Here is a 22,280-nt window from a genome sequence, read left to right as displayed (position 1 = left end):
CTCAAGGACATTCAAGGTTAGATATGGATTAAAGATGGCACACTAGTCTGCAAATGTAAAACACCCTAATGCATGGTCAAGTGAGACTCGAGTTTCATTAATATCGTAGACAAAGCCTGATTTGACGATCAAGTCGTGAAGGAATAATCGACAGTAAGCTAAATCTCTTTTTTTCATCTTAACTCTCTTAGTCACACGCATTCACAATCCAAGAAGGTGATAGATTCATCTCTCTGTATACTTTTTCCTTTTTTTTCTTAAAATATATTTAACGATTACTCAGTGCAGTGTTTCATTTATTTTTACGCGTGGGATAATTGCATTTGTGTATTCTACATTTACTTGTGTTGGAGATTATAGGTACACATGTTCACGGAGGATTGACAGTGGCGAATGCATTCTGGTATTTATTTAGATATATTTGTGTTTATACATTATTGAATTATTGTTTTTCCTAAGTTTCATTGTTGATTGTTTTACTGTAACTTATAAACTATTGACTAAGAAACAAGAGCTCATCATGAATAATTAGATTTGTGCAATGTTATATTTTATTTTTTTGGGACACTAATGCAATAAATATTCATGAACATATGCATTGGTGTAATATTATCTATTTGTTTGTAAGCTGTAAAAATAATTTGTTGACTTTATATTCAAAAATATTCAGTTAGAAACCTCTGTTAGGAAAAATTTTTCTAAAGCTATCAAATGTAATATCAGTTGCTAAGTCATTAATGAAATGTTATATATTAAAAATACAGCAACTGGTTTTAAATATATTTTTTGTTAAATATACCATTAAAATTATTTCATTGACGTGTAAAGTAAAAGTGAATATTAAAAAACAATCCAAGTTCAAAAAGGCTTTATCTGATATAGGTTATATTAGTTCAATATCTATTTTTTGTTAATATAAAGGATCAATTATGACATAAAAACTTTGAATTTATTTTAAAATACTTAAAAAACATATATATATAGATTTATTTATTTTAGTATTTTGTTTCTGGTAAGTAAATAAAGTAAAAATTGACTGAATCATTGTGACTCATCTAGTTTTTGAGACAATGTAAACAATCAATAATCCTAAGCCAATAGCATGTATTGTATAAACTAGTTTTTTTATATTTTTAGAAACAATTTTTTCAAATAATAATTTCAAATATTGCTTTACATTGTAGTATTTCTGCACATCTATATTTTGTAATAACTTTTTAGAACAAATATGAATCCACAACATATGCAACAACAATGTCCACTTTATGGAGCTCCACAAGAAAGTGCACCTTATGAAAAGCCTAATACCAACTTACCTCCAAAAGGAACGCAAGATTTATATACATACCCTATAGAAAGACCATCACCTGGTCCACTGGCAACTAATAATGCTCAGCCTACAATTAATGCTCCACCTATTACAAGACCATCTTATCATGTAAACGACATACATGGACAAGCACCTAATGCACAACTTGAAACAGTACCACAACAGCCAAATCACAATAACATAGTGGATCAAATGTCAAACATGGCACTAACTGGATCCCAAAGGCCTCCCTTGTCTCAAAGTTTTATACAACAAACAGATAGAACAATGCCAACAATGCCTTTGTCTTCAGCCATAAATGGAGTCAATAACCAGAATCATTATCCACCTCAAGGTACTTTAATTTGAATTCTATTAATTCAAATAATATCAAGTTCCCAATAAAATAATGTAGTATTAATTTACCCATTTATGTAATGCATTCATGTGATGCAATTATTGTAACTAGTTCTATATTCAATTTTGAATAAAGAAAAGAAAATTTTAATTCTACTTTTAGGTAATTCGAGTATGAATAATATACCAGTAGTACAGAAGTCTGAACAAGCAGCACCTAAGCCATCCTTGTATCATCAACAAGGGCCTTCTACATCACAACCATCTAATCTTCCACCATCTGGAGGATCTCAATTTCCTGGAAAAATGTCATACTCAAATCAACCTCCTCAAAGTTCTCCAGGAACAAATATTCTAAGAAGCACTACTGGTACCTTGCCACTAATGGATTATCAAAGCCAAATGTCAACTCAGAATAAGTTTTATGCTCCTCCAATAAATCAACCTAATGTAGCAGAACCATTTCTTTCCAATAAATCAACCAGTATGCTACCAGCTTGTTCAAGTCAACAACCTTATGGGCAATATCCATCTCAAAACCAATCTACATTAACATCTTCATCTCAACCTTCTCTAGGACTAGCTCCTACAATAAACCAGCAAAATATGTCTGGTCCTCCTTTACCTGGATCGCTTTCCCCTGCTCCATCAATGCCGAGTCGACAAAGTTTATCTGGACTACCATTACCTGGACATCTTCAAAATTCACCGGCAATAAATCAAAATTTTTTGAGACCGCCTTTACCTGGTCAAAATAATGAATTATCAGGGACTTCACTACAAGGGCAACCAAATTTATCAGGTTCTCATGTAAATCAAAACATGACTGGACCTTCACCATCACAAAATCTTCAATCACAGTATTCATGTAATAATCAAATGTCAGAACAAAGAAAATATTCTGCAAGCGCGTCTTTACCAGGACAACAAAACCTCAACTCTTATAATCATCTAAATCATCAGCATTCCGAACCAAGCCACCAACAAGGCTATCAGCAATTAAATTATGGCTATTCTGGACAACTTGTAAGATTTTTACACAGTTATAAAACTAACAATTTTCTAAAAAGATAAATTTTCAATAACTCGTTTTTTTAGAATGCATACAATCAAACAAGTCCATATCAAACTGGTTTGTCTAGTCCTACTGGTGGTTATCAATCCAGTGCTCAATCTCAGCAAGCAAGAAGACTTGATCCTGAACAAATGCCTAGTCCTGTAAGTCTAAAAGTATAAAAATTTTAAAAATTATATTCAATTTATAGAACAAATAATTAAATAACTTTTATTCATAGATTCAAGTCATTCAAGATGATCAAAGACTCAAAGGTGGTGTTTTCGCTACAAATCAAAAAGGATTAGTTCCGCCATTAGTTACTACAAAATTCACTGTGGAGGATCAAGGAAACGCATCACCTCGCTTTATCAGGTCATCTATGTATTCTGTGCCAACAACGGTAGATATCATTAAGCAGGTTATTATCAACAACATCAAATACATCTAATACAATTATTTTCTTCATAAAAGCTTTTATAAATATATCTAACAAATAATTTTAGACGCAAGTCCCGTTTGCTCTCATACTTAGCCCATTAGCTCAAGTAGAGGAGGGTGAATATGAACCACCTATTGTAGATATGGGAGATATTGGTCCAGTACGTTGCATTCGTTGTAAAGCTTATATGAGCCCATTCATGCAATTTATTGATGCCGGTAGACGGTTTCAATGCATGTTTTGTAAAGCTACTACGGAAGGTTGTTTTTTAAAAAATTGAGAATAAAAAAATTTTTTTCTTGAGAGAAATTGTGTGCAATATATTTATTGTTTACAGTACCAGCTGAATATTTTCAACATTTGGATCATACAGGACAGAGAATGGATCGTTATGAACGTCCTGAATTGATACTTGGGACTTATGAGTTTATAGCCACTAAAGACTATTGTAGAGTATGTATTAAAGTACTTTTATGATTAATTTTAAAATACATTTATTTATTACTGCTACTTTTATTTCAGGATAACACATTTCCAAAACCACCAGCAATTATATTTATCATTGATGTTTCTTACAACACCGTGAAATCGCGTTTAGTGAGCTTGCTATGTAACCAGATGAAAAAAATTATTCGCAACCTGCCAGTTGAGATAGGAGAAAAGAAATCTAAAATGAAAGTTGGTTTTATTACTTATAGCAGCAGTGTTCAATTTTATAATCTTAGAGCAAGTTTAGCTCAACCTCAAATGATGGTTGTCGGAGACGTGCACGATGTATTTATGCCTCTTCTCGATGGTTTTCTGGTCGATCCAGTAGAAAGCGAAGCATTGATTGACAGTCTTATGTCTCAAATACCAACCATGTTTGGGGATACTAAAGAAACTGAAATAATTCTTGCTCCTGCTATCCAAGCTGGCCTTGAAGCATTAAAAGTAATTTGAATTTTTTTAATACTATTTCATAAGAAAATATATATAAATCACTATAATTAATATTTTCTTTCAGGCATCTGAATGTGCAGGCAAGCTAATGGTATTCCATTCATCTTTACCCATTGCTGACGCACCTGGAAAACTTAAAAATAGGGACGATCGAAAACTTATTGGTACAGATAAAGAAAAAAGTATCTTGGGTGGGTTTCAATTAAATAACTATATTTATTTGACGATCATTAAACAGTAATATAAATATTTATTGCCATTATTCTAGCGCCTCAAAGCAGTTTTTATAATAATCTTGGACAAGACTGTGTTGGGGCTGGTTGCAGTGTAGACTTATTTGTCTTCAATAATTCATATGTCGATATTGCAACGATAGGCCAAGTTGCTAGACTTACGGGCGGTGAAGTTTACAAGTATACTTATTTCCAAGTAAGTTTGTTTTTCAAGTACTGTTACTCATACCGTGCATTATGAAGTTGAGAACCAACAGCCTATATTCATGAATTATTCTAGGCTGATGTTGATGGAGAGAGACTGATTACAGATATCATAAATAATATTAGTAGACCTGTTGTATTTGATGCAGTTATGCGCGTCCGAACGTCTACTGGCGTTAGACCTACGGACTTTTATGGAAACTTTTATATGTCTAATACCACTGATATTGAATTAGCTAGTATAGATTGTGATAAGGTAATTCATTTTTTTTCTTTTTATTTTTAATGGACGTACTATTTACATTTAGGTTTAATTTTTTTTTTGTTCAAACAGGCTCTCGCTATTGAAATTAAGCACGACGATAAATTAACAGAAGACGAGGGCGTTTATATTCAAGCAGCATTGCTTTACACATCTTGTAGTGGCATCCGAAGGTTACGAATTATTAACTTGAGTCTAAAGACTTCATCACAAATGGCAGAACTTTATAGAGCATGCGACCTAGACGCTGTAATCAATTTCTTATTCAAGCAAAGTAAGATATTTTCAATTTTAATTATTATAGTTTTTTTATTATTATAAATTACTATATAACAAATACTTTGTAAAGTTACATTTAACTATTTATTTCAATTTTCATCTTAGGTGTTTTCAAGCTTGTAGAGTCTTCTTCTAAGCAAATTAAAGACAATTTGAATACAAGGTGTGCTACTATTTTAGCATCTTACAGAAAGCACTGCGCATCGCCTTCAAGTGCTGGTCAATTAATACTCCCTGAATGTATGAAACTTTTGCCCCTTTATATAAATGGAATACAGAAGAGTGATGCCATTACTGGAGGTACCTTTCTTTCTAACTTGCTACTCTTAAAATTTTATGTTAATTAGGTCGCTAAATAATAATAATAATAAAATCATTTCCGTTTTTTAGGTGGTGGAATCACGATTGATCAAAAATCTTATATAATGATGGCCGTCGCCACAATGCCTATTATCGAAAGCGTTGCACACGTTTATCCTCGATTACTTCCTCTTCATGATGTTGATCCGCAAAAAAATGACTTTCCTCCTATGTTACGTTGCTCGATCGATAAATTTATGGACGATGGTGTCTATTTATTAGGTAAAAGTTACTAACGTTGTTTATTCTATTAAAACTCAGACAAAAACTAAGGTAGATAAGATTAAACCAACTAGGTCATTTATAGTTATATAAAAAAAGTATCCATGCTTTTTCTTTTGACATTTCGAACTTTTTATAACGAGTTATTTGAACAAATAGTCAAAAGTTGTATTTTCTTGGAAATCAAATTACACTAATCAAGTTTATAGGTAAAATGAAGTTGGATATTCTTCATTATTTTCGTTAGACTCTATTTTGGTTATATAAATCGTTATAAACAACTAGAAATTAAAAAAAATTTGTTTTTTCTTAAATTTCTACTTTTTTATAAAAATGTTACGATAACAAAATTCACTCATTAAAAAAACCTAAAAAGTTTTTCGTCCTGAATATCTCGTAGAATCGATAATTATAATTAGTTGTTCAAGAAAAGAAAATGCTGACAATTTGTTTAAATAACTTTATATAAACAATAAAAAGTGGCAAAAGAAAAAATACGGATATTTTTTTTTCAATTTTCCTATAAATAGTACAGTTGGTTTGATTCTATTTAGCTCAGTTTTTATCTTAGCCTTAATGGGTTGAATGGTTTGATAGAATATATTCAATTGCAAATTCTACTTTCAGAAAATGGTATTCATATGTTTTTATGGTTGGGCTCTGCTGTAAGTCCACAATGGGTGCAATCAGTATTTGGAGTTCCGTCAGTAAATCAAGTCGATACTGACAGGACTACAATTCCAAACTTAGATAATCCATTAAACAAACAAATCAGAGACATTATTGTCTATGTTCAGAGCGAAAGACGTTATAGCATGCGGGTAAGAAAGTATTACATAAGTTAAATTAAAAACTTTTTTTGGTGTTATATGTAAAACAATGTATTACTTTTTACTTTCAGTTGACTCTCACGAAACAACGAGACAAAATGGAAATGGTGATGCGTCAGTTCTTGATAGAAGATCGCGGTGCAGACGGCAGTCAAGGATACGTGGACTTTTTGTGTCATATGCACAGGGAAATTCGAACGCTTCTTAGCTAGTAAATATTAAATTAAATTAGCAGCATCTCGAGCCGCATTTTAATAAAAACAAAAATCTATTTAAGTAGAGTAAAATGAATGTTTTGGTGTGAGAGAGTTTGGCGACACAAATGAGAAATTGTAAAACAGTCGAGAGATAATGAATTAGCAGCAGGGAATTTTAAGTTAATATACAAAAAGTAATTTTGAAAAAAGCGTATAATTATTATTCGTATTGGGTCGGTAGCCTTACTATATTGTGTATATTTATAGTAAAGCTAAATTTATTGTTAAGGTGTAATAAAGAATTATAAATTTATATACTGAGCCAAAAACTGTTAAATGATCAATGAATTATTTTATTCTATAGAAGTATATTTAATTCTCCGATTATATATGTGTATATTACTTTTTTTGTTTTAGTCCATGTATATTAATATTACAATGCAATTACATCACAGTTGAAACAAAGATATCGAAAATGTGTTTATTTTTTTATATAAAACTTTCACTCTTTGAATCTTCTATATCAAATTACTTTAATTGAAAATGTAAAGGGAGAATTAATTGAGAGCAGTCTCCGAGTAAAAATAGAATAATTAATCGTTAAAAAAGGGCAGTGATATCGCTAAGGCCATAACATAGACAAACAATCAATAGATTACAGCGAGACGGTATTCTCTGTGACGCGAACAAAAAACAGCTTTAATTAAAGGCCAAACCCATATTTATTATACTTCTTCAAATAGACAACGTTTTGCTATATATCAGAAAGTATCCACACACATACATACGACGGTTGACTTCTTCATATATTCGCATACACATAACAAACCTCATAGCAACAGAGTTGGGTTATTTGACAAACCACCTGTGATTCACCTACGCAGTTCTGTTATATATATAGTACAATTACAGAACGAGTATGTAGTGTGTGCTGCGCATGCCACAGCGAGTTTCCGATTATCTACCTCGTACATCATCTCTAGTAGAAGTTGTTAAGTGTTGCGTCTTCAATGATCAGCTGGTCCATTTGACACTTGATTCAAACATCGCAGTTTACCTATTGATCCGCGTAAAAACTCATATTGTAAAAGAAAGCATGGTTACGGGGTTAAGATTCGTCTGAGGTCATTCGTCTGTATTCGTTTAATTGATGGCAAAATGTATTCAGATTGCTATTGATATCATCAATTATTGAAAATTAACCAAGGGTGGAATCAAGATTTTGATGATACATCATGTGAGAAGAAGAAAAAGTAATTCGTTTGCAGGATAAAAAAATGAATTGTGAGAAAATTACTGTACGTCGGCTGCTTCGCCGGTCGCAGGCTGCCGATGAACAGTGCAATTTATTTCCTTATGTGATAAGAGGATTGATAGGGACAGCCAGCCTTTAATTGTAACTTGATGCTGCGAAATATATATCTGGTAAGTAAGCTTCCTTCCACTTGATGTTTCTCGCAAAAATAAGACTTTTCTTTGCTCTTTTTTTCTCACATATGTTTGGATTTTTTATGAATTAAAAATTAATATTCCTTATAAAAATGATCTTTGTAACATAGTATTATCCTGTTTATTACTTGTTTTTAAACTATAATAAAAAAGCAACAACTGATGGCTTTATTGTGCTCCAGCATAGTTATTGCTCATTACCATTTTAAGCAAGTTTGCTTTAAGTACTCTATATATTTACTAATTAGCATTAAGAGATGTTGGTTCTTTACACTACTCGTTGCTTCTCTTTGTTTTTTTTAATAAGTGAATTATAAGTAAAAAGTAATTTATTCTTTATAAATAGTTTTAATGAGATAAATTACACTGTTTGAGAATTTCCTTCTGTTTGATTGCTGACTAAGTTCAATGTTATTTGTCATTGCGTTAACATTTTTTAAAATAATAATATACTGAATGAATCAATTATAATGGTAGTATCTATTAAGTAATAATAAATAAATAAAATCAATATTATGGTGTAATTAAGCTATTTCTATTTTCAGAGATACTAATGCAAACAAGAAAATGCTTTATATTGGTATTTTCATATCAATTGCGATCATCCTGATCGTATTGATAAAATATTTTGGTCTGATGTTTTATATATTTTTTGGATTGGTACTTGTATGCATAACATTACTTGGTCCAGCAGTCCTATATTATGGATATACCAAGCTGTCACCAACATATCCCCAAGAATGGAAGTATTTTTGCATAAGCACAGCAATCTCTTTAGTTTCTGTTTTATTCTACTTTGATCTATTAGCTTATGTATTCTATGGATTACTTACTGCCTGTGGAATTCTTCTTGGACCGACAATTGTTATGTACGTGAATAACATTCTCTCGCTAGATAATTCTTCAACTTCTAAAGGAATAAAGAGATCGGCAGTTAACAAATTGAATGCCTTTGAAATCCTTCTACTGGTATCTATATAATTTAAATTAATATTAAATTGATTGAAAATTCAATCAAATGACTTATACATTTTAGAGAGAATCATTTTTCATTGATGAAGCTAGAAGAAGAGACCCCACTCGTTATCCTCTCATAATATCAAGATTGGTTGATGGAGCTTTGCAAAACCTTCTGGATTTGTCATTCAGAGATTTTGTTGGCTGGTGGCTGAGTGAAATGGGAATAGAAACAGATGAATTGATTGGCTCTGCGAAACAAGATTTATGGGAAGCAATTCAGAAAATCCACAGTCGAACGCAGAATATAGATCATACTAATTTGGTGGCTTGTAGCATTGTTAATGCAATTACATTTCATTTTGAAAAGATCCGAATAGCTCAAGAGAATACGTGAGTAAAATATTTTAAAACACATAGTGCTTATTGTACACATCAACTTCTATGTTTTTAGTATTGAAGGAGAGGAGCCAACATATATACTTTTCCCACATTTGTTATCAAACGAAGGAGAATTGGAATATCTAAGGAGAGTTAGTGAAGTTTTTATCTTATTTTTCATGCCGCGAGATTATACATTTACTGTGGCCAAATGTCTTTTACGGGAAGTTATTGCCTGTAAAAGTAAGTTTGTAATTATCAATATTATTAAATCATTAATATTACTAAAAAAATTTCATTTCTATATCTGTATATTTTTATTATATTTTTCTTTTCAAGTTTTAAGCCCAGTTATAAATGCAATTACCGATCCAGATTATATTAATCGTAAAATTGTATCTTACATACAACAACAACAAATGGCGGAGGCACTACACAGAAAAACTTGCGAGTATGCAGATTCCTTTGAGGATTTTATAGCAATGATTAAAACAACTAAAGATCTAGAGGATCTCAAACGCATTAGATATTCTATTGTATCAGAGATTATGCAAGCAACTACAACTCAGAATATTCAACGTGCTCAAGGCTTAGATCCGGAGAATAATACGATGTTCGGTAAATCCGATTTAGCGCAAGGAAGAAGACTCAAACGTTATATCAGTCAATTGACTTATGCCAAGAAAACTTGCGAGTGCCATATGCAAGCTCTAGGTTGGGATGGTTATCCCATGGAAGATGATGAAGTAATTGATCCTATGTCTCCTCCAGATAATAGAATTATACCTTTGAAAACGATTTTGGATAGTGTGATAGGTACGTAACGACTTGTTAAATAATAATACATTTGTTTGACGTATAAAATATTTTTTGCAGGAAGGAAACATCTGTCACAATTTCTCGAACAAGTATCTAGTCAAGGTTTAGTTGGTTATTATACAGCAGTACAAGAACTTCGTGCGGCCGAAAAATCTAGTTGGCATCAATTAGGCGCCGAAATTTTTTACACATATATTACTATTCCTACCGCTGAAATTAAAGTTGACAAAGATACCAGGAAACGAATGGAAAGTTTTCTCTTAGGTGATATAGGACCAGACGTATTCTACGAAGTTCAGGAGATGGTTGTTCAAACGATAGAGGAAAAATATTATCCCTCCTTTATAGTTACTGAGCACTACAAAAAATTATTAGAAACTATAAGTGATGAGAATTTGGATGGTTTGTTACACAAATCCAGTTTACTTCTCATTAAAGTTGTTAAATAAATGTTTTTAATCTTTTTATCTTACATTTTCTAGGATTGATAGACAATCAGAGATCATTGGTCAATGGTACAATATCAGATAATACATCCTTATTGGTAGCCGAACATTCGAGTTACGCGCGCAAGAAATTAGATCAATTACAAGAAAAGCTGAACAATAAAATGCAAGCTTTACAAGCTCTCAAGTCGTCGCTGAAACCGGAAAACAAAATGTTGGATATACTGGCTAAGGAAGTTGAATGGCTACAAGGTGAAAAACGACAACTGGAAGCCCATTTAAATCATACTGACATGTGGGCGGAACATTTAGGTCATTGGAGGGCGGATGTCGAAAGTGCTGAGGTAAATATACATTATTACGTTTTTCGTCCAAACCTCGCTTTATTTGTTGTTGTAAAACCAACGCTTAGTAAATATGATCGATTCGTTTAAATGTAATGTGAATATTTTTGTTTATAGATTCCAGAAAATGGCGAACCTCCTCATTTTGTTCTGGTAGTTCATATGGTCGCTGATGAAGCGGATGAAACTAGCATTTCCTCTGGTTGGATTGTCTTACGCAAACTACCCGAGTTTCAAGAACTTCATAAAAAGCTACGGCAGTTATGTCCTAGTATAAAGAATGTTGAATTACCGTCACAACCATTAAAGTTTTTCGGTAAAATAGATAAAAACGCTACAGAAAAGGCTAAAGCACTGATTCAGAAGTATTTAAATGTGAGAATATCCTATATTTTTCGTCTTTTATATTTATGGCAAATTACATGTATATTTTTTTCGTCAGTTTGTATTGGAAGATGATCGTCTGAATCAAAGTGAAGCTTTATACACTTTTTTAAGTCCAAGCTCAGAACGACTAAAAAGTAATACACCTTCACCAAAGAAATCGCGATTTTCATTATCTACACTTTTCAAGTCGTAAGTGTTTCAATAATTAGTTACTAATTGAACGCTTAAATTATTTTTCAACTCAACAGTAGCTCTGGTAGCAGTGGAGAAGGAGGATCTCGAGAGAAAGATGATGATGACGACTACTCATTATTGTTAGACGATAATGAACCTATCCGTTCAGTAACCGAGTTCTTAGGACCAGGAAAAGATTCTATAGCTGAACCTCTTTACGCTTTACTTGGCGAAGTTTTCGACTTAAGAGGCGTTTTTCGCTGGTTAAGGCGATCTCTTATAACTTTTGTGCAACTTACTTACGGAAGAACAATAAATAGGTAAGTTATTGTTTTATTCATTTATTCTAAAAATATCAGCTTATAAATAATTGTGTTTGTGTGTGAAATAATTGTTCAAGGCAAGTCAGAGACACAGTGGCTTGGATGTTTTCCGAGCCCATGCTTCACTACTACATTCAACTATTAGTTAAGTCTTGGTGGCCTAACGGTCAACTTGCTACGGAAGCACCGGTTAGGACGGAAGAAGATAAAATACGAACACGCGTTGAAGCTCACCGGCAATTCTTAAACAACGTACCTGACTTCTTAACTAATTTGGTTGGGGCTCAAAGTGCTCAGCGAGGAGCTATGAAAGTTTTTAACTCTTTGCAAAATGTACAGCTAAATAAACAGTTATTTTATGTACGTAAACTTTTTACACTACATACATTTAACCTACATTAATAAAAATTAAGCGAAAATTATTAATTGTTTGCCAAATCTTCAGGATATTTTTGAAGTTGTGATGTTCGAGATGTTTCCAGAATTGAAGAAGGATAAAGATTAAAGTATTTTTACATCGAACCAAATATATAACCTGAACAAACTGTTAGTTGAATTTTAGAACCGCGTGACACTGTCTGTTGAACTATCGGCTGCCACGGTCGTGAGGTTTGTCGTAAAATAATTTTTTCTTTTAAACTGGAATCGGAACACGTAGTACTCATCGGTGCTGATGATACTTGTCAGTATTATGTAAGCCTTTTTATAAATTGAAGTCCAAATGTATTATTCAATTTAAACTTGTTATAGTTTTAAGAGTTAATCTTTAACAAATATTTTTGGTGATTTATAGGCAAGATTCTTCAGATGTATTTCGATGATTTCAATAATTTTTTCGTAAAACATTGAAAAATATGTTGTTTTATTTTATATACAGAAAAATGCCTTTACTTGGTTACATAGACTAAGAGTTATGGATTTTAAAAAGTGGTTTAATGCTTATTAATAGAGAAAAAATATTTTCAAATGAAACTATGTGGTTTATTCATATTGCTGAAAGTGATTAAATTGTCAATTTTTTTGTTAGATTCAATCTATTTTCAAGTAAAGATAAATCTATATTTTATATAATAAAGTTTTAAAAATCCATTTTTTTTATGAAAAAATCAGGCAACAATTTGTCTTACAACGCAAATTTAAATAAAAAATCTTCTGACCAGCCCACATCTTTTTTAATGAGCATATGTAAAAAGGGTTATTTCTAATCAACCATCTCATTAAAATTAGTAAAAAATATCTAACGCTATTATATATGTATATATTTACGAAAATAATTGTGAAAACTATGATACAAATATTAATATTTGTAATAGTCTGCGTACGGAAAACAAGTAATTCTATATATATTAAACTAAATTTATATGATTAACGGGGATTAATTCATAAAAAGTCCCGCAAAACATAAAAAAAATTATTGAGATCGGGAGAAACATCAGAATACCTTTTTCTTTAGTTTATAAACGGCACTCCACGATAAACATAAACTTTATGTTTTTACAAATGTACAATGTTATATTCACCGAATATAAATTTAATGAAAACGGTGCTAGTAACCAAAGATTCAAAGTGGTGCATGTCAGTATATTTATATTCTATAGGTAATTTTACTCGCTGAGTATTGCACAATCACATATCTTTTACAACTAGCATTAGTTTTACCGTATTTATTTTATACAACTCTTTTTTTTTTAAATCGACGTACAAAGAAATTTCATGTTGCATTTGTATAAGAAAGTGATGATTGTTATTAAATGCAGATTCATAACTCAACGATCGATCTCTAAAATAATCTGGTATTAGAAGATCTGAATTAAATAATTCTATGAAAATTCTGAAGAAGTCAAGCTTTACATTTAGTAAGAATATATATTTAAAATTATGAATTAACTATGGATCTCAAATTCGATGTATTGTTAAAATCAAAGTGTCAAATACTATTTGAAAAAAATTTATGTAAAAATATGTCTCTATACTATGATTGCTAATCCTAAATATTGGATTAAATAAAAATTACGTAAATGTAATATAATTAATTATTAATTATTTCGCCATTTAATTGTAAGTTGTATAATCGAAATTCTTAATTTCATTTGCAATTGGGTATAAAAATTACAATGTTATACATTGGTTCACAATATACATAACGATCTTAGAACTCAAAGTCTCGGTGTGTTCTCGGTATTTGGAAAGAAAAGTGATCTCGTTTTCTCACGCCATTAGGGCTTTTCTACACACTAAAGAAATATTCTTGTGATGTTGTTCCGTAAGATTTTTCTCCTCGGAATATTCGTACACTTTAGGCTCTCTACAAATAAGATCTAAAAGTCAAAAAACCGCGCGGTATTTTGCCACAGTCCGTTGTTAAGATTTTCTGAACTCTGATGGAATGAACGCAACGAACAGACCTTATACATACGAAGCAATAGCCAAGTGGACGACTTGAAGGCAATCAGGAAGCGATCTCAAAGCAAGATATTCGATTCGGTCTAGCAGTCAGCAGACAGCACTGTATCGCGATCTTGGAATGGATTGGCCGATATGGACTGTACTAAAATGTTAGAATTAAACCTCGCGGTCTCGCAAGAACATTTGCACTTTGAAAATGCAAAAAATTAATAAGTGTGCCGTAGCATTATACGGTACTTGATTTTTAACGTACGTAAACAACAATGAAGTGTGTTACGGTTGTTGCTGTTAAACAAGTGACGTCGAAAATATATTGTAAAACATTATAGCGTAAAGCTAAAATTTCTGTTAAAAGGATTGAGTCAGCAGGATTGACAAGTTAGTGGTGGAGATTAGTATCAATCTCTGTTAATAGTCTATTTTATAACTTACGAAACGTTCATTTACACTGACGTAGTATGACTTAAAAGTTGTATCTTTTTTTTAGAGATGCCAGAACGTGTAGAGTTACAGCAGTTAGTGGGTGGTGACATGGAGTGCCAAAACCGTCCTCGAGCAAATAATTATTCATCCACAAAATGCAAGTCTTGCCCATATCTTGGCCTTATCTTAGCCACAATATCTTCTTTGTTCTTTTCTCTATGTAGTGTGATTGTCAAAGGTTTAGTAGAGGTACGTATGTGAATATTTATTAGGATAAAGATTTATTGGTAAGTTAGGAAATAAATGAGAACAAACAAACAACTTAATATATAAATTTTCATAATAGATCAATCCAATGGAACTAGCTGCCTTTAGATTTGTAGGAGTTTTATTGCCAGCAATTCCAATAGTAATTTATAAAGGAGATCACCCTTTTCCCAAAGGCAGAAGAATTATGTTACTTCTTAGAAGTTTTGTCGGAACAACTGGACTTATGCTCAGCTTTTATGCTTTCAGACATATGCCTTTGGCAGATGCATCCGTTATAGTTTTTTCTGTGCCTGTGTTTGTAGCAATATTTGCAAAAATATTTCTCAAAGAGCCTTGTGGGATTTTTAATGTTGTTACAGTCTGTTTAACACTTATCGGTGTTGTCTTAATTACACGCCCACCAGTCATATTTGGAAATACAGTTGAATCTTTAACTGACAATCATGAAAAAACTGAACATGTAGATCTTTGGGGTGCTATAGCAGCTTTCTCTGCAACACTATTTGGTGCAAATGCTTATGTTTTATTGAGAGCCTTGAAAGGCTTACATTTCTCTGTTATAATGACAAACTTTGGATCTTTTGCACTGATACAAACAATTGTGGTTACCTGGGCAATTGGAGCCTTATGCATACCTCGCTGTGGTACTGACAGGTGAATAAAAATATTCTATTTTTCTAAATTGTTATATATTTTAGGATATTTTTCACATTATTATTTTTTCAATTGTAGATTACTGGTGGTTGCTCTTGCTCTCTTTAGTTTTGGAGGACAAATCTTACTAACCTTGGCATTACAGATGGAACAGGCTGGACCAGTCGCCATTGCCAGGTCAGCGGACATTGTATTTGCATTCTTTTGGCAAGTGCTCTTTTTCAATGAAATTCCAAATAGATATTCTGTTGGTGGTGCGATTCTTGTAACAAGTTCAGTCTTGCTAACAGGATTAAGAAAGTGGGCCATATCATTACCAGAAACATCTAGCGTTAGAAAATCTTTAGGTTTCTTAGCCATATAGTGCAAAGACTATGATATAATGTGGATAATCCATTTTTTATAAAGACAATATGTACAAGAGTTGCAATTTTTATACAGTTTTATTGTGGGAAGTCAACTTTCATCTTTTGATTAAAACAATGCAACTATACTTGCTTTAAGAATAGAGATACCATGTTATATTTTTCTTAAAATTTAGCTCTCTGGTTTAATCATAACAGAAAGTAATATCAATTTGTACATTTTAACTACAATTGAAGTTTAATATATTGACATTAAAATTTTTATATTTAAAATACAAATATAAAATATGACGCTCCATAGATGCACTATTTATTCAAACGCACATTAGTTACTTAAATTATTTTTAACTAATTTCTTTAATAATACTGACTGTGTAGCCATTGAAATTTTTTTTATACCAAAGTTCCTGTAATTTTAGACAAATCGAGATCTAATAGTGCTTATAAACATAACATATCGACGTTTTTTGTTTTTAATGCCATTTTTATAAAGTAATGATTATTATTATTCTTGTCTATTTCCATGTTTTGTGAATCATTTAGATACTTATTTCGGGAACGAACGCTATGTGAACAAAGTGATTTATTTGATTAGAAACGATGTGATAGCCGCCAGTTTCTAAGTGAAAATTATAATTAATTATTATTTATGCAGCTCCACTATATAAGTAGTTGTAAGATGATGATACTTATTGTTCTAACAAAAATCATGTGAAGAAAGTGAATCATTATTCAAATGATAAATCTAATTAAAGATGATTATCTTTAATACATATAAATTGAAAACAGCACAAAAATGTATTATGGATAATCATCTAATTGTAACATACAAATAGCTCTTAAGAAACTATCCAGTATATATAATCTTGCATTTACTTATGTGAATAAAATTTATTGAAAAAATGAGTTTTAAGTTCACAGTATAAACATCAAAAATCTTCTCAAAGCAATATTCTCAAAGGAAAATTACGACACTCGTCATGTTTGCTTGCAATTTTTTGTATATGTGAGTACTTGTATAACACAAATAATTTTAGTGAATTTACCCAAAGAATACATTATTTATGATGAGTGTTATTTCAAATAAAATATTATAAACTAAATGGTTGTTCTCATTTACACTGTTGACACAATCTACAACTTACGCGATGGGATAAGAATGTCAATAATTATTGCTAAGAATTAAAAATTCATAGTAATAATTATTGACATTCTTGTGTTAACTAAAAATATTGTTTTATTAAAATACATCCAATGACAATAAATATTTACGAACAAATATTTTATTTATTTCAATGAATTGATTGAAAAATAAACGCTAAAATTACGACTAGGCAACGTTGTTTTGAACCTTATTAGAATATATAATTCTGTAATTAAAATGTGTCCAAGGCTATTTGAATCATGTTCCCACTTTGGTTCTGTCTTTTATTCAAATGATTGAGCTTTTTGGTGTTCTAATCAGTGCTAACGCTGCCGTCATATCATTCAGTACCACATTCACCAACGAACTTTAGTAAATTCTCAAATAATTACATGTACTTTTTCTAATTCATTTATAATATTTATTTGTATATCAGTGTTGGTATAAATACTGTTAAAAATATCATTTTATAATTCGATAGCATGGGATGAAATGACATAAACGTAACTGAACGTATGTTATTTGTTATAACTTTTATAATAGGTAAATTATTTTGTACTAAGTACAATTACTTTTCTTTTTAATCAAAAATTACTTCAAAATCTAAACAATAACCGTTTGTTAATTTATTTTGATACGTTTCTAAAAGCATTACATTAGCTAGCATTATTAACATTTTATGACAAAAACTAATTACTGTAGTTCTTTCCTTGCCGCGTATGAAAATTTAGAACTTTAATACAATTGATCGAATGCATACCTGCAAATTACACACGATGAAATTTGAAGAATTCTTTATTGGGAAAATAAGCTTTTACGATGTGGTACTATAACAGATAGAAATAATCTATGATTCGTAAACACAGCAGAGCGGATATAATGGTTATCAAAAAAGGAAAGGACTTCCTTTCACTAACAGAGAACTAAATATTCTTATTAATTTTAATATGCTATAATGTAGTTTTATAAATAAATATTCCAACTAAAATAACTATTCTATTTCAGTTGTTTTAATTTCATTAATATTATTTGTTTTATTAGTTACAATTAATAAGGATTTCAAAGTTAAAAATGTCGAATGATCACGAAGATAAAGGTATTAACGAAGGCAAGTCATTATCAATAACATGTGATTATGAAGGTGTCAATAATATTAATTATAATTATCCAAGGGATGATACAATAAATAGGGTATATCTTAAATACGTAAAATTTGAACCATAAAAACATACTTAAAAGATTATAATCGATTCTATCTTTAGAACTTTTTATTTGTATTTCTTATATTTCACGTCAGGTATTTACCTCAAAGCATGAATTTACTTCTGAAAGATATTATAACGAAAACAACTCTACACGGAATACTATAAAGTGGACATTTCATTGAAAAAAGTTGTCTTTGGCAACGCAGGATGGTATTTCTGCCTTGACTGGCGAAAAATAAAATTTTATATGATGCTTATATGACTTCAATTTCTTTGATAGATGATAATCTAATAGACGTGATAAATTTCATTAATAACTTTTCTTTTTTAACGCATCGCTCAGCCAATAATAAAGATGATCAATTACTTATACCATGTCGCCCTACATCGCCAAACTTAAGGGTTGATTTTATAAATGCTCAATTTGATACCGTAAGTACAGGTTTATGTTGTTAAAAATAATTGCATTAAGCAGGCCAACCCATTATTGGATGTAACTTATTAGATTTTGTGTTATAGAAAGTCGTGCTAAATGAAAAAAACAGTTGTAGTCCGAAACTCTATTTAGAAATTTTCTATTATGTTAAAGCTGGTAATTTTGTAAAAAAGTACCCTTCGATTGAAATTAAGGAGGATTTTCAAATCGCAATTGTAGGGGAAACTTTGAACATTAATTGTTCGTTTACGGTATGTAAGACCAATTTAGTAGAAGCCGCTTGGATAACGCCTAGGAATTCGTTAAAGTGGTCTAAAAAATGAATCTTTTGATACGATTTTTGAATACGATTGACAATCTTTTAATTATAATTTTTAGAATTTCATAAAATTTCGCCAGTACAAAATACCGAACGCAAACTTTACAAACATTATCCTAGAGTTAGTAGTTGAGAATGTAACCATTGATGATACTATTTTATATGCATGCCAGCTAAATAACATGTATTATAAAAAGGTTGATATTTTGTATATAAAAGTCGGTGGTGAGTTTGTGAATGAATATTTCATTTTAGTATGAACATTATAATTTAGAACAATATGTCAAAAGTCTAATATACATGATTGTAAAAGAGAGGCTATTGAAGTGACACGAATGTGGGATCCATAACAGAACATGACGACTTCAAATTAAGATGTAACAATTGGTTGGGAAATTCCACCAAATTAATCGAGTGGTTGAAAGCAAACAAATCTGTATCTGAAAATCGTGCATTTTTTCTTTTATATCACCATAAATTATCTTCATAATGTATTTTTTTACTTATTAATTAAAACATATTGAATATTAAAACTTTTAGAGAATAAATGTGAATATGACAATTTTCAATCACACACATTTTCGTTGTGTTAAACGTGCAGATTTAAATATAAGAGATATACACAAATTAAATAAAGGATCATATTTTTGCAGAGTTACGAAGTACGACAGTTCTGTAACTATTGTTGGTTTTAATGTAACAGAAATTCATGGTAAGAATTGCTCATAACGTAAATAAATCAGAAACTGAAACGAATAATACTCTCGATGAAATTTTTTCATGTTGCAAAGCCAGAGGCTTCAAGATTTAACGATTTTAACTTAAACAATAATTCAATAATATTAAAACCAATCGAAAAAGTGCAACATCTCTATTGCGATATAGTCGGAATGCCACCTCCGACAATAAGGTGGTACAAAGTATGAGTTCGTCGATAATTTCTATATATTATGAATAATAAAATCTGAAAATGTTCTTAAAATTATTATAGAATGGAAAATTATTCGAAAATACCACTAAAATTGACGAGGATTGAAATATTCGATTTTCCATATATATTTTTGGTTTCCAGCATGACATTTCTGGAAACTACTCTTGTATTGGTTTCAATCGCATTTGACAAACAGATCTTCGAAATATTGAAATAATAGTCATAGATAACTTTGTAAATAACAATCGTGATGAGCAAAACAGTTATGACAAGTATATTTATGCCACAGAATACATAACACCGTCTATTATATAGATAACAATAATAGTTTCAATTATGTTTACCATAATTATCCTCATTATTCATACAAAGTATAAAATAAGTTTTCAAAAAGTAAGTACTCTTATCTCTGTTAGTACTTAAAAAACTATATATATTGTAAACATTATTTACAGAAAAAGAGCAAAGCATTGCAAAAAATAGGATTAGTTTGTTTCGACGAAACTCACTTACAAACTTTACATCTTAATTTGAATACAGATGAACAAATACAGCACCTTCCTTATTCTGAAAAATGGGAATTCAGTATTAAAAAACTAAAATTAGGTGTCTATTTTCAAATAATTTATTATTCAATTTGTCGATGATGATTACATTGTTATATTATTATTATAAGGAAAACAACTGGGCAAGGGACAATTTGGCTTTGTATTAAAACCAGAAGCATAAACTATTTTAGATGAAGCTAGAATATCGACGGTCAGTGTAAAACTAGTTTCAAGGAAAGCTCATCGCATTCATATGAAGAGTGTCGTGCATGAACTAAAAATTTTGTTATACGTAGGAAAGCATTTGAATTTGGTAAATATTCTAGGAGTGTACACAGATCAAGTCGTAAAAAGTATGTTGAAAAAATTGATTAAGAAATCAATTTATTGATACGATGGGGGAAAGTTAAAAGTCTGCCGATTAAACAAACGAATTATTAATTTTATTAATTTCAGAAGAGTTACTTTTGATATTGAAGTACAGTTGTTTTGGAAATATCAGCGCCTACTTAATATGCAACAGGAAAAATTTCATCAATGAAGTAGATCTTAGAACCAGAAAAATTGTGAATTTATGAATCACATTTTGAATTTGACACCTCCGTTCAACAATAATACGTAGTATGTATTTTGTAGAAATTATCGCATTAATGTCTTTGTGTTGATGTTATACTGACTATTGATAGCCGTCAATCAGCATCAGAAAACTCTTGCAACTTAGAGAACACTGAATCACTGAAAAATTCAACTGGTTGGCAATCCAAATGTTGTGGCGACTATAACAGTAACAATGTCGAATCTATATATACGTGAAATTTATTATCATAGTCATTTCAAATTTCTAATGCTATGGGTCACCTCAGTGCAAAAAAAGTGAGATAATTATCAATACAATGCTTACAAGCATAAAAATAATTTACTTAATTATTCGATAAATGCAATGGATTGAAAAAATAGATCGTGTAAGGCTATTTGGCCTTGGAAAACATTTCGTTGGCGCAAAACAACGTTGTTATTATCGGACGACGATTACAAGCAGAGCCACGAAAAAGATCTGCCAGTTAAGTGGATGGCTATTGAGTCTATCAATCAGACACGTTGTTCTCTGCAGTCCGACGTATGATCTTTTGGCGTCGTATTGTGGAAATTGTTTACTTTTAGTAGAATACTCTACGATAATATACCGAACGAAGAGTTGTATGAAAAATTACTGAGTGGTTACCGCTTGGAGAAGCCGCCTAACGCTATTAAGGATACGTAATTTATTTATCTCTAAGACGTTTACGTTTGTTTGTTCGCCCCGCTAACAGTTCAGAATATTATTCTTTTAGATACGATATTACGTTGGAGTGTTGGCAAGAGGATCCAAATAGAAGACTCACTTTTGATCAACTCGCTGATCAAACAGGAGCACTTTTAGACGAAGCTGTACGAAAAATAAGTTCCGCGGCAAATTACAGAATTTTACGTACGCATGGGGCTTGTCGTATCGATTGAAACTTTGTTATTTTCTAGCAAATCATGAAAATGAACGATTCGTCTACGGAAAAGCACGTGCAATTCGTCAGTGACGAAAATCGCATAGAACGAACCGTAACGTTGGAGCTT

The 22,280-nt window shown here is 31.0% G+C and overlaps 3 protein-coding genes across 5 annotated transcripts; all 3 read left to right on the top strand.

Annotated features, from left to right (window-relative positions):
* The first annotated feature begins 81 nt into the window (after positions 1-81).
* Positions 82-7,175, top strand: LOC131662930 (protein transport protein Sec24C-like). 3 transcript variants are annotated; one of them, XM_058932936.1, is made up of 17 exons: positions 82-153; positions 361-403; positions 1,222-1,664; positions 1,830-2,692; positions 2,765-2,884; positions 2,962-3,141; positions 3,227-3,422; positions 3,500-3,615; positions 3,685-4,095; positions 4,169-4,295; positions 4,373-4,533; positions 4,618-4,797; positions 4,876-5,077; positions 5,188-5,382; positions 5,473-5,664; positions 6,292-6,485; positions 6,566-7,175. In XM_058932936.1, exons 3-17 carry the CDS (start codon positions 1,229-1,231, stop codon positions 6,704-6,706), a joined length of 3,714 nt encoding a protein of 1,237 aa, XP_058788919.1. In that variant the 5' UTR covers positions 82-153; positions 361-403; positions 1,222-1,228; the 3' UTR covers positions 6,707-7,175. The 3 variants fall into 3 exon arrangements, with proteins under 3 accessions (XP_058788919.1, XP_058788920.1, XP_058788918.1); XM_058932937.1 differs by having other exon boundaries at positions 105-153; positions 354-403; XM_058932935.1 differs by having other exon boundaries at positions 147-216.
* Positions 7,176-7,614: 439 nt separating this feature from the next.
* On the top strand, positions 7,615-13,970 carry LOC131662932 (sorting nexin-25). The gene is made up of 12 exons (XM_058932940.1): positions 7,615-8,116; positions 8,686-9,109; positions 9,177-9,490; positions 9,552-9,721; positions 9,818-10,294; positions 10,355-10,699; positions 10,780-11,087; positions 11,205-11,462; positions 11,530-11,663; positions 11,723-11,968; positions 12,049-12,331; positions 12,417-13,970. The coding sequence occupies exons 2-12, from the start codon at positions 8,708-8,710 to the stop codon at positions 12,474-12,476; spliced, it is 2,997 nt and encodes a 998-aa protein (XP_058788923.1). The 5' UTR covers positions 7,615-8,116; positions 8,686-8,707; the 3' UTR covers positions 12,477-13,970.
* A 468-nt stretch (positions 13,971-14,438) lies between these two features.
* LOC131662753 (solute carrier family 35 member G1) lies at positions 14,439-17,145 on the top strand. The gene is made up of 4 exons (XM_058932648.1): positions 14,439-14,755; positions 14,865-15,049; positions 15,147-15,724; positions 15,803-17,145. Exons 2-4 carry the CDS (start codon positions 14,867-14,869, stop codon positions 16,086-16,088), a joined length of 1,047 nt encoding a protein of 348 aa, XP_058788631.1. The 5' UTR covers positions 14,439-14,755; positions 14,865-14,866; the 3' UTR covers positions 16,089-17,145.
* Positions 17,146-22,280: the final 5,135 nt, after the last annotated feature.

This window comes from Phymastichus coffea, unplaced genomic scaffold, assembly GCF_024137745.1.
Source record: "Phymastichus coffea isolate CEN01 unplaced genomic scaffold, Cenicafe_Pcof_1.1 PCOF00028, whole genome shotgun sequence".
Classification (NCBI taxonomy): Eukaryota; Metazoa; Arthropoda; class Insecta; order Hymenoptera; family Eulophidae; genus Phymastichus; species Phymastichus coffea.
This window is presented reverse-complemented; position numbering and strand designations above follow the sequence as displayed.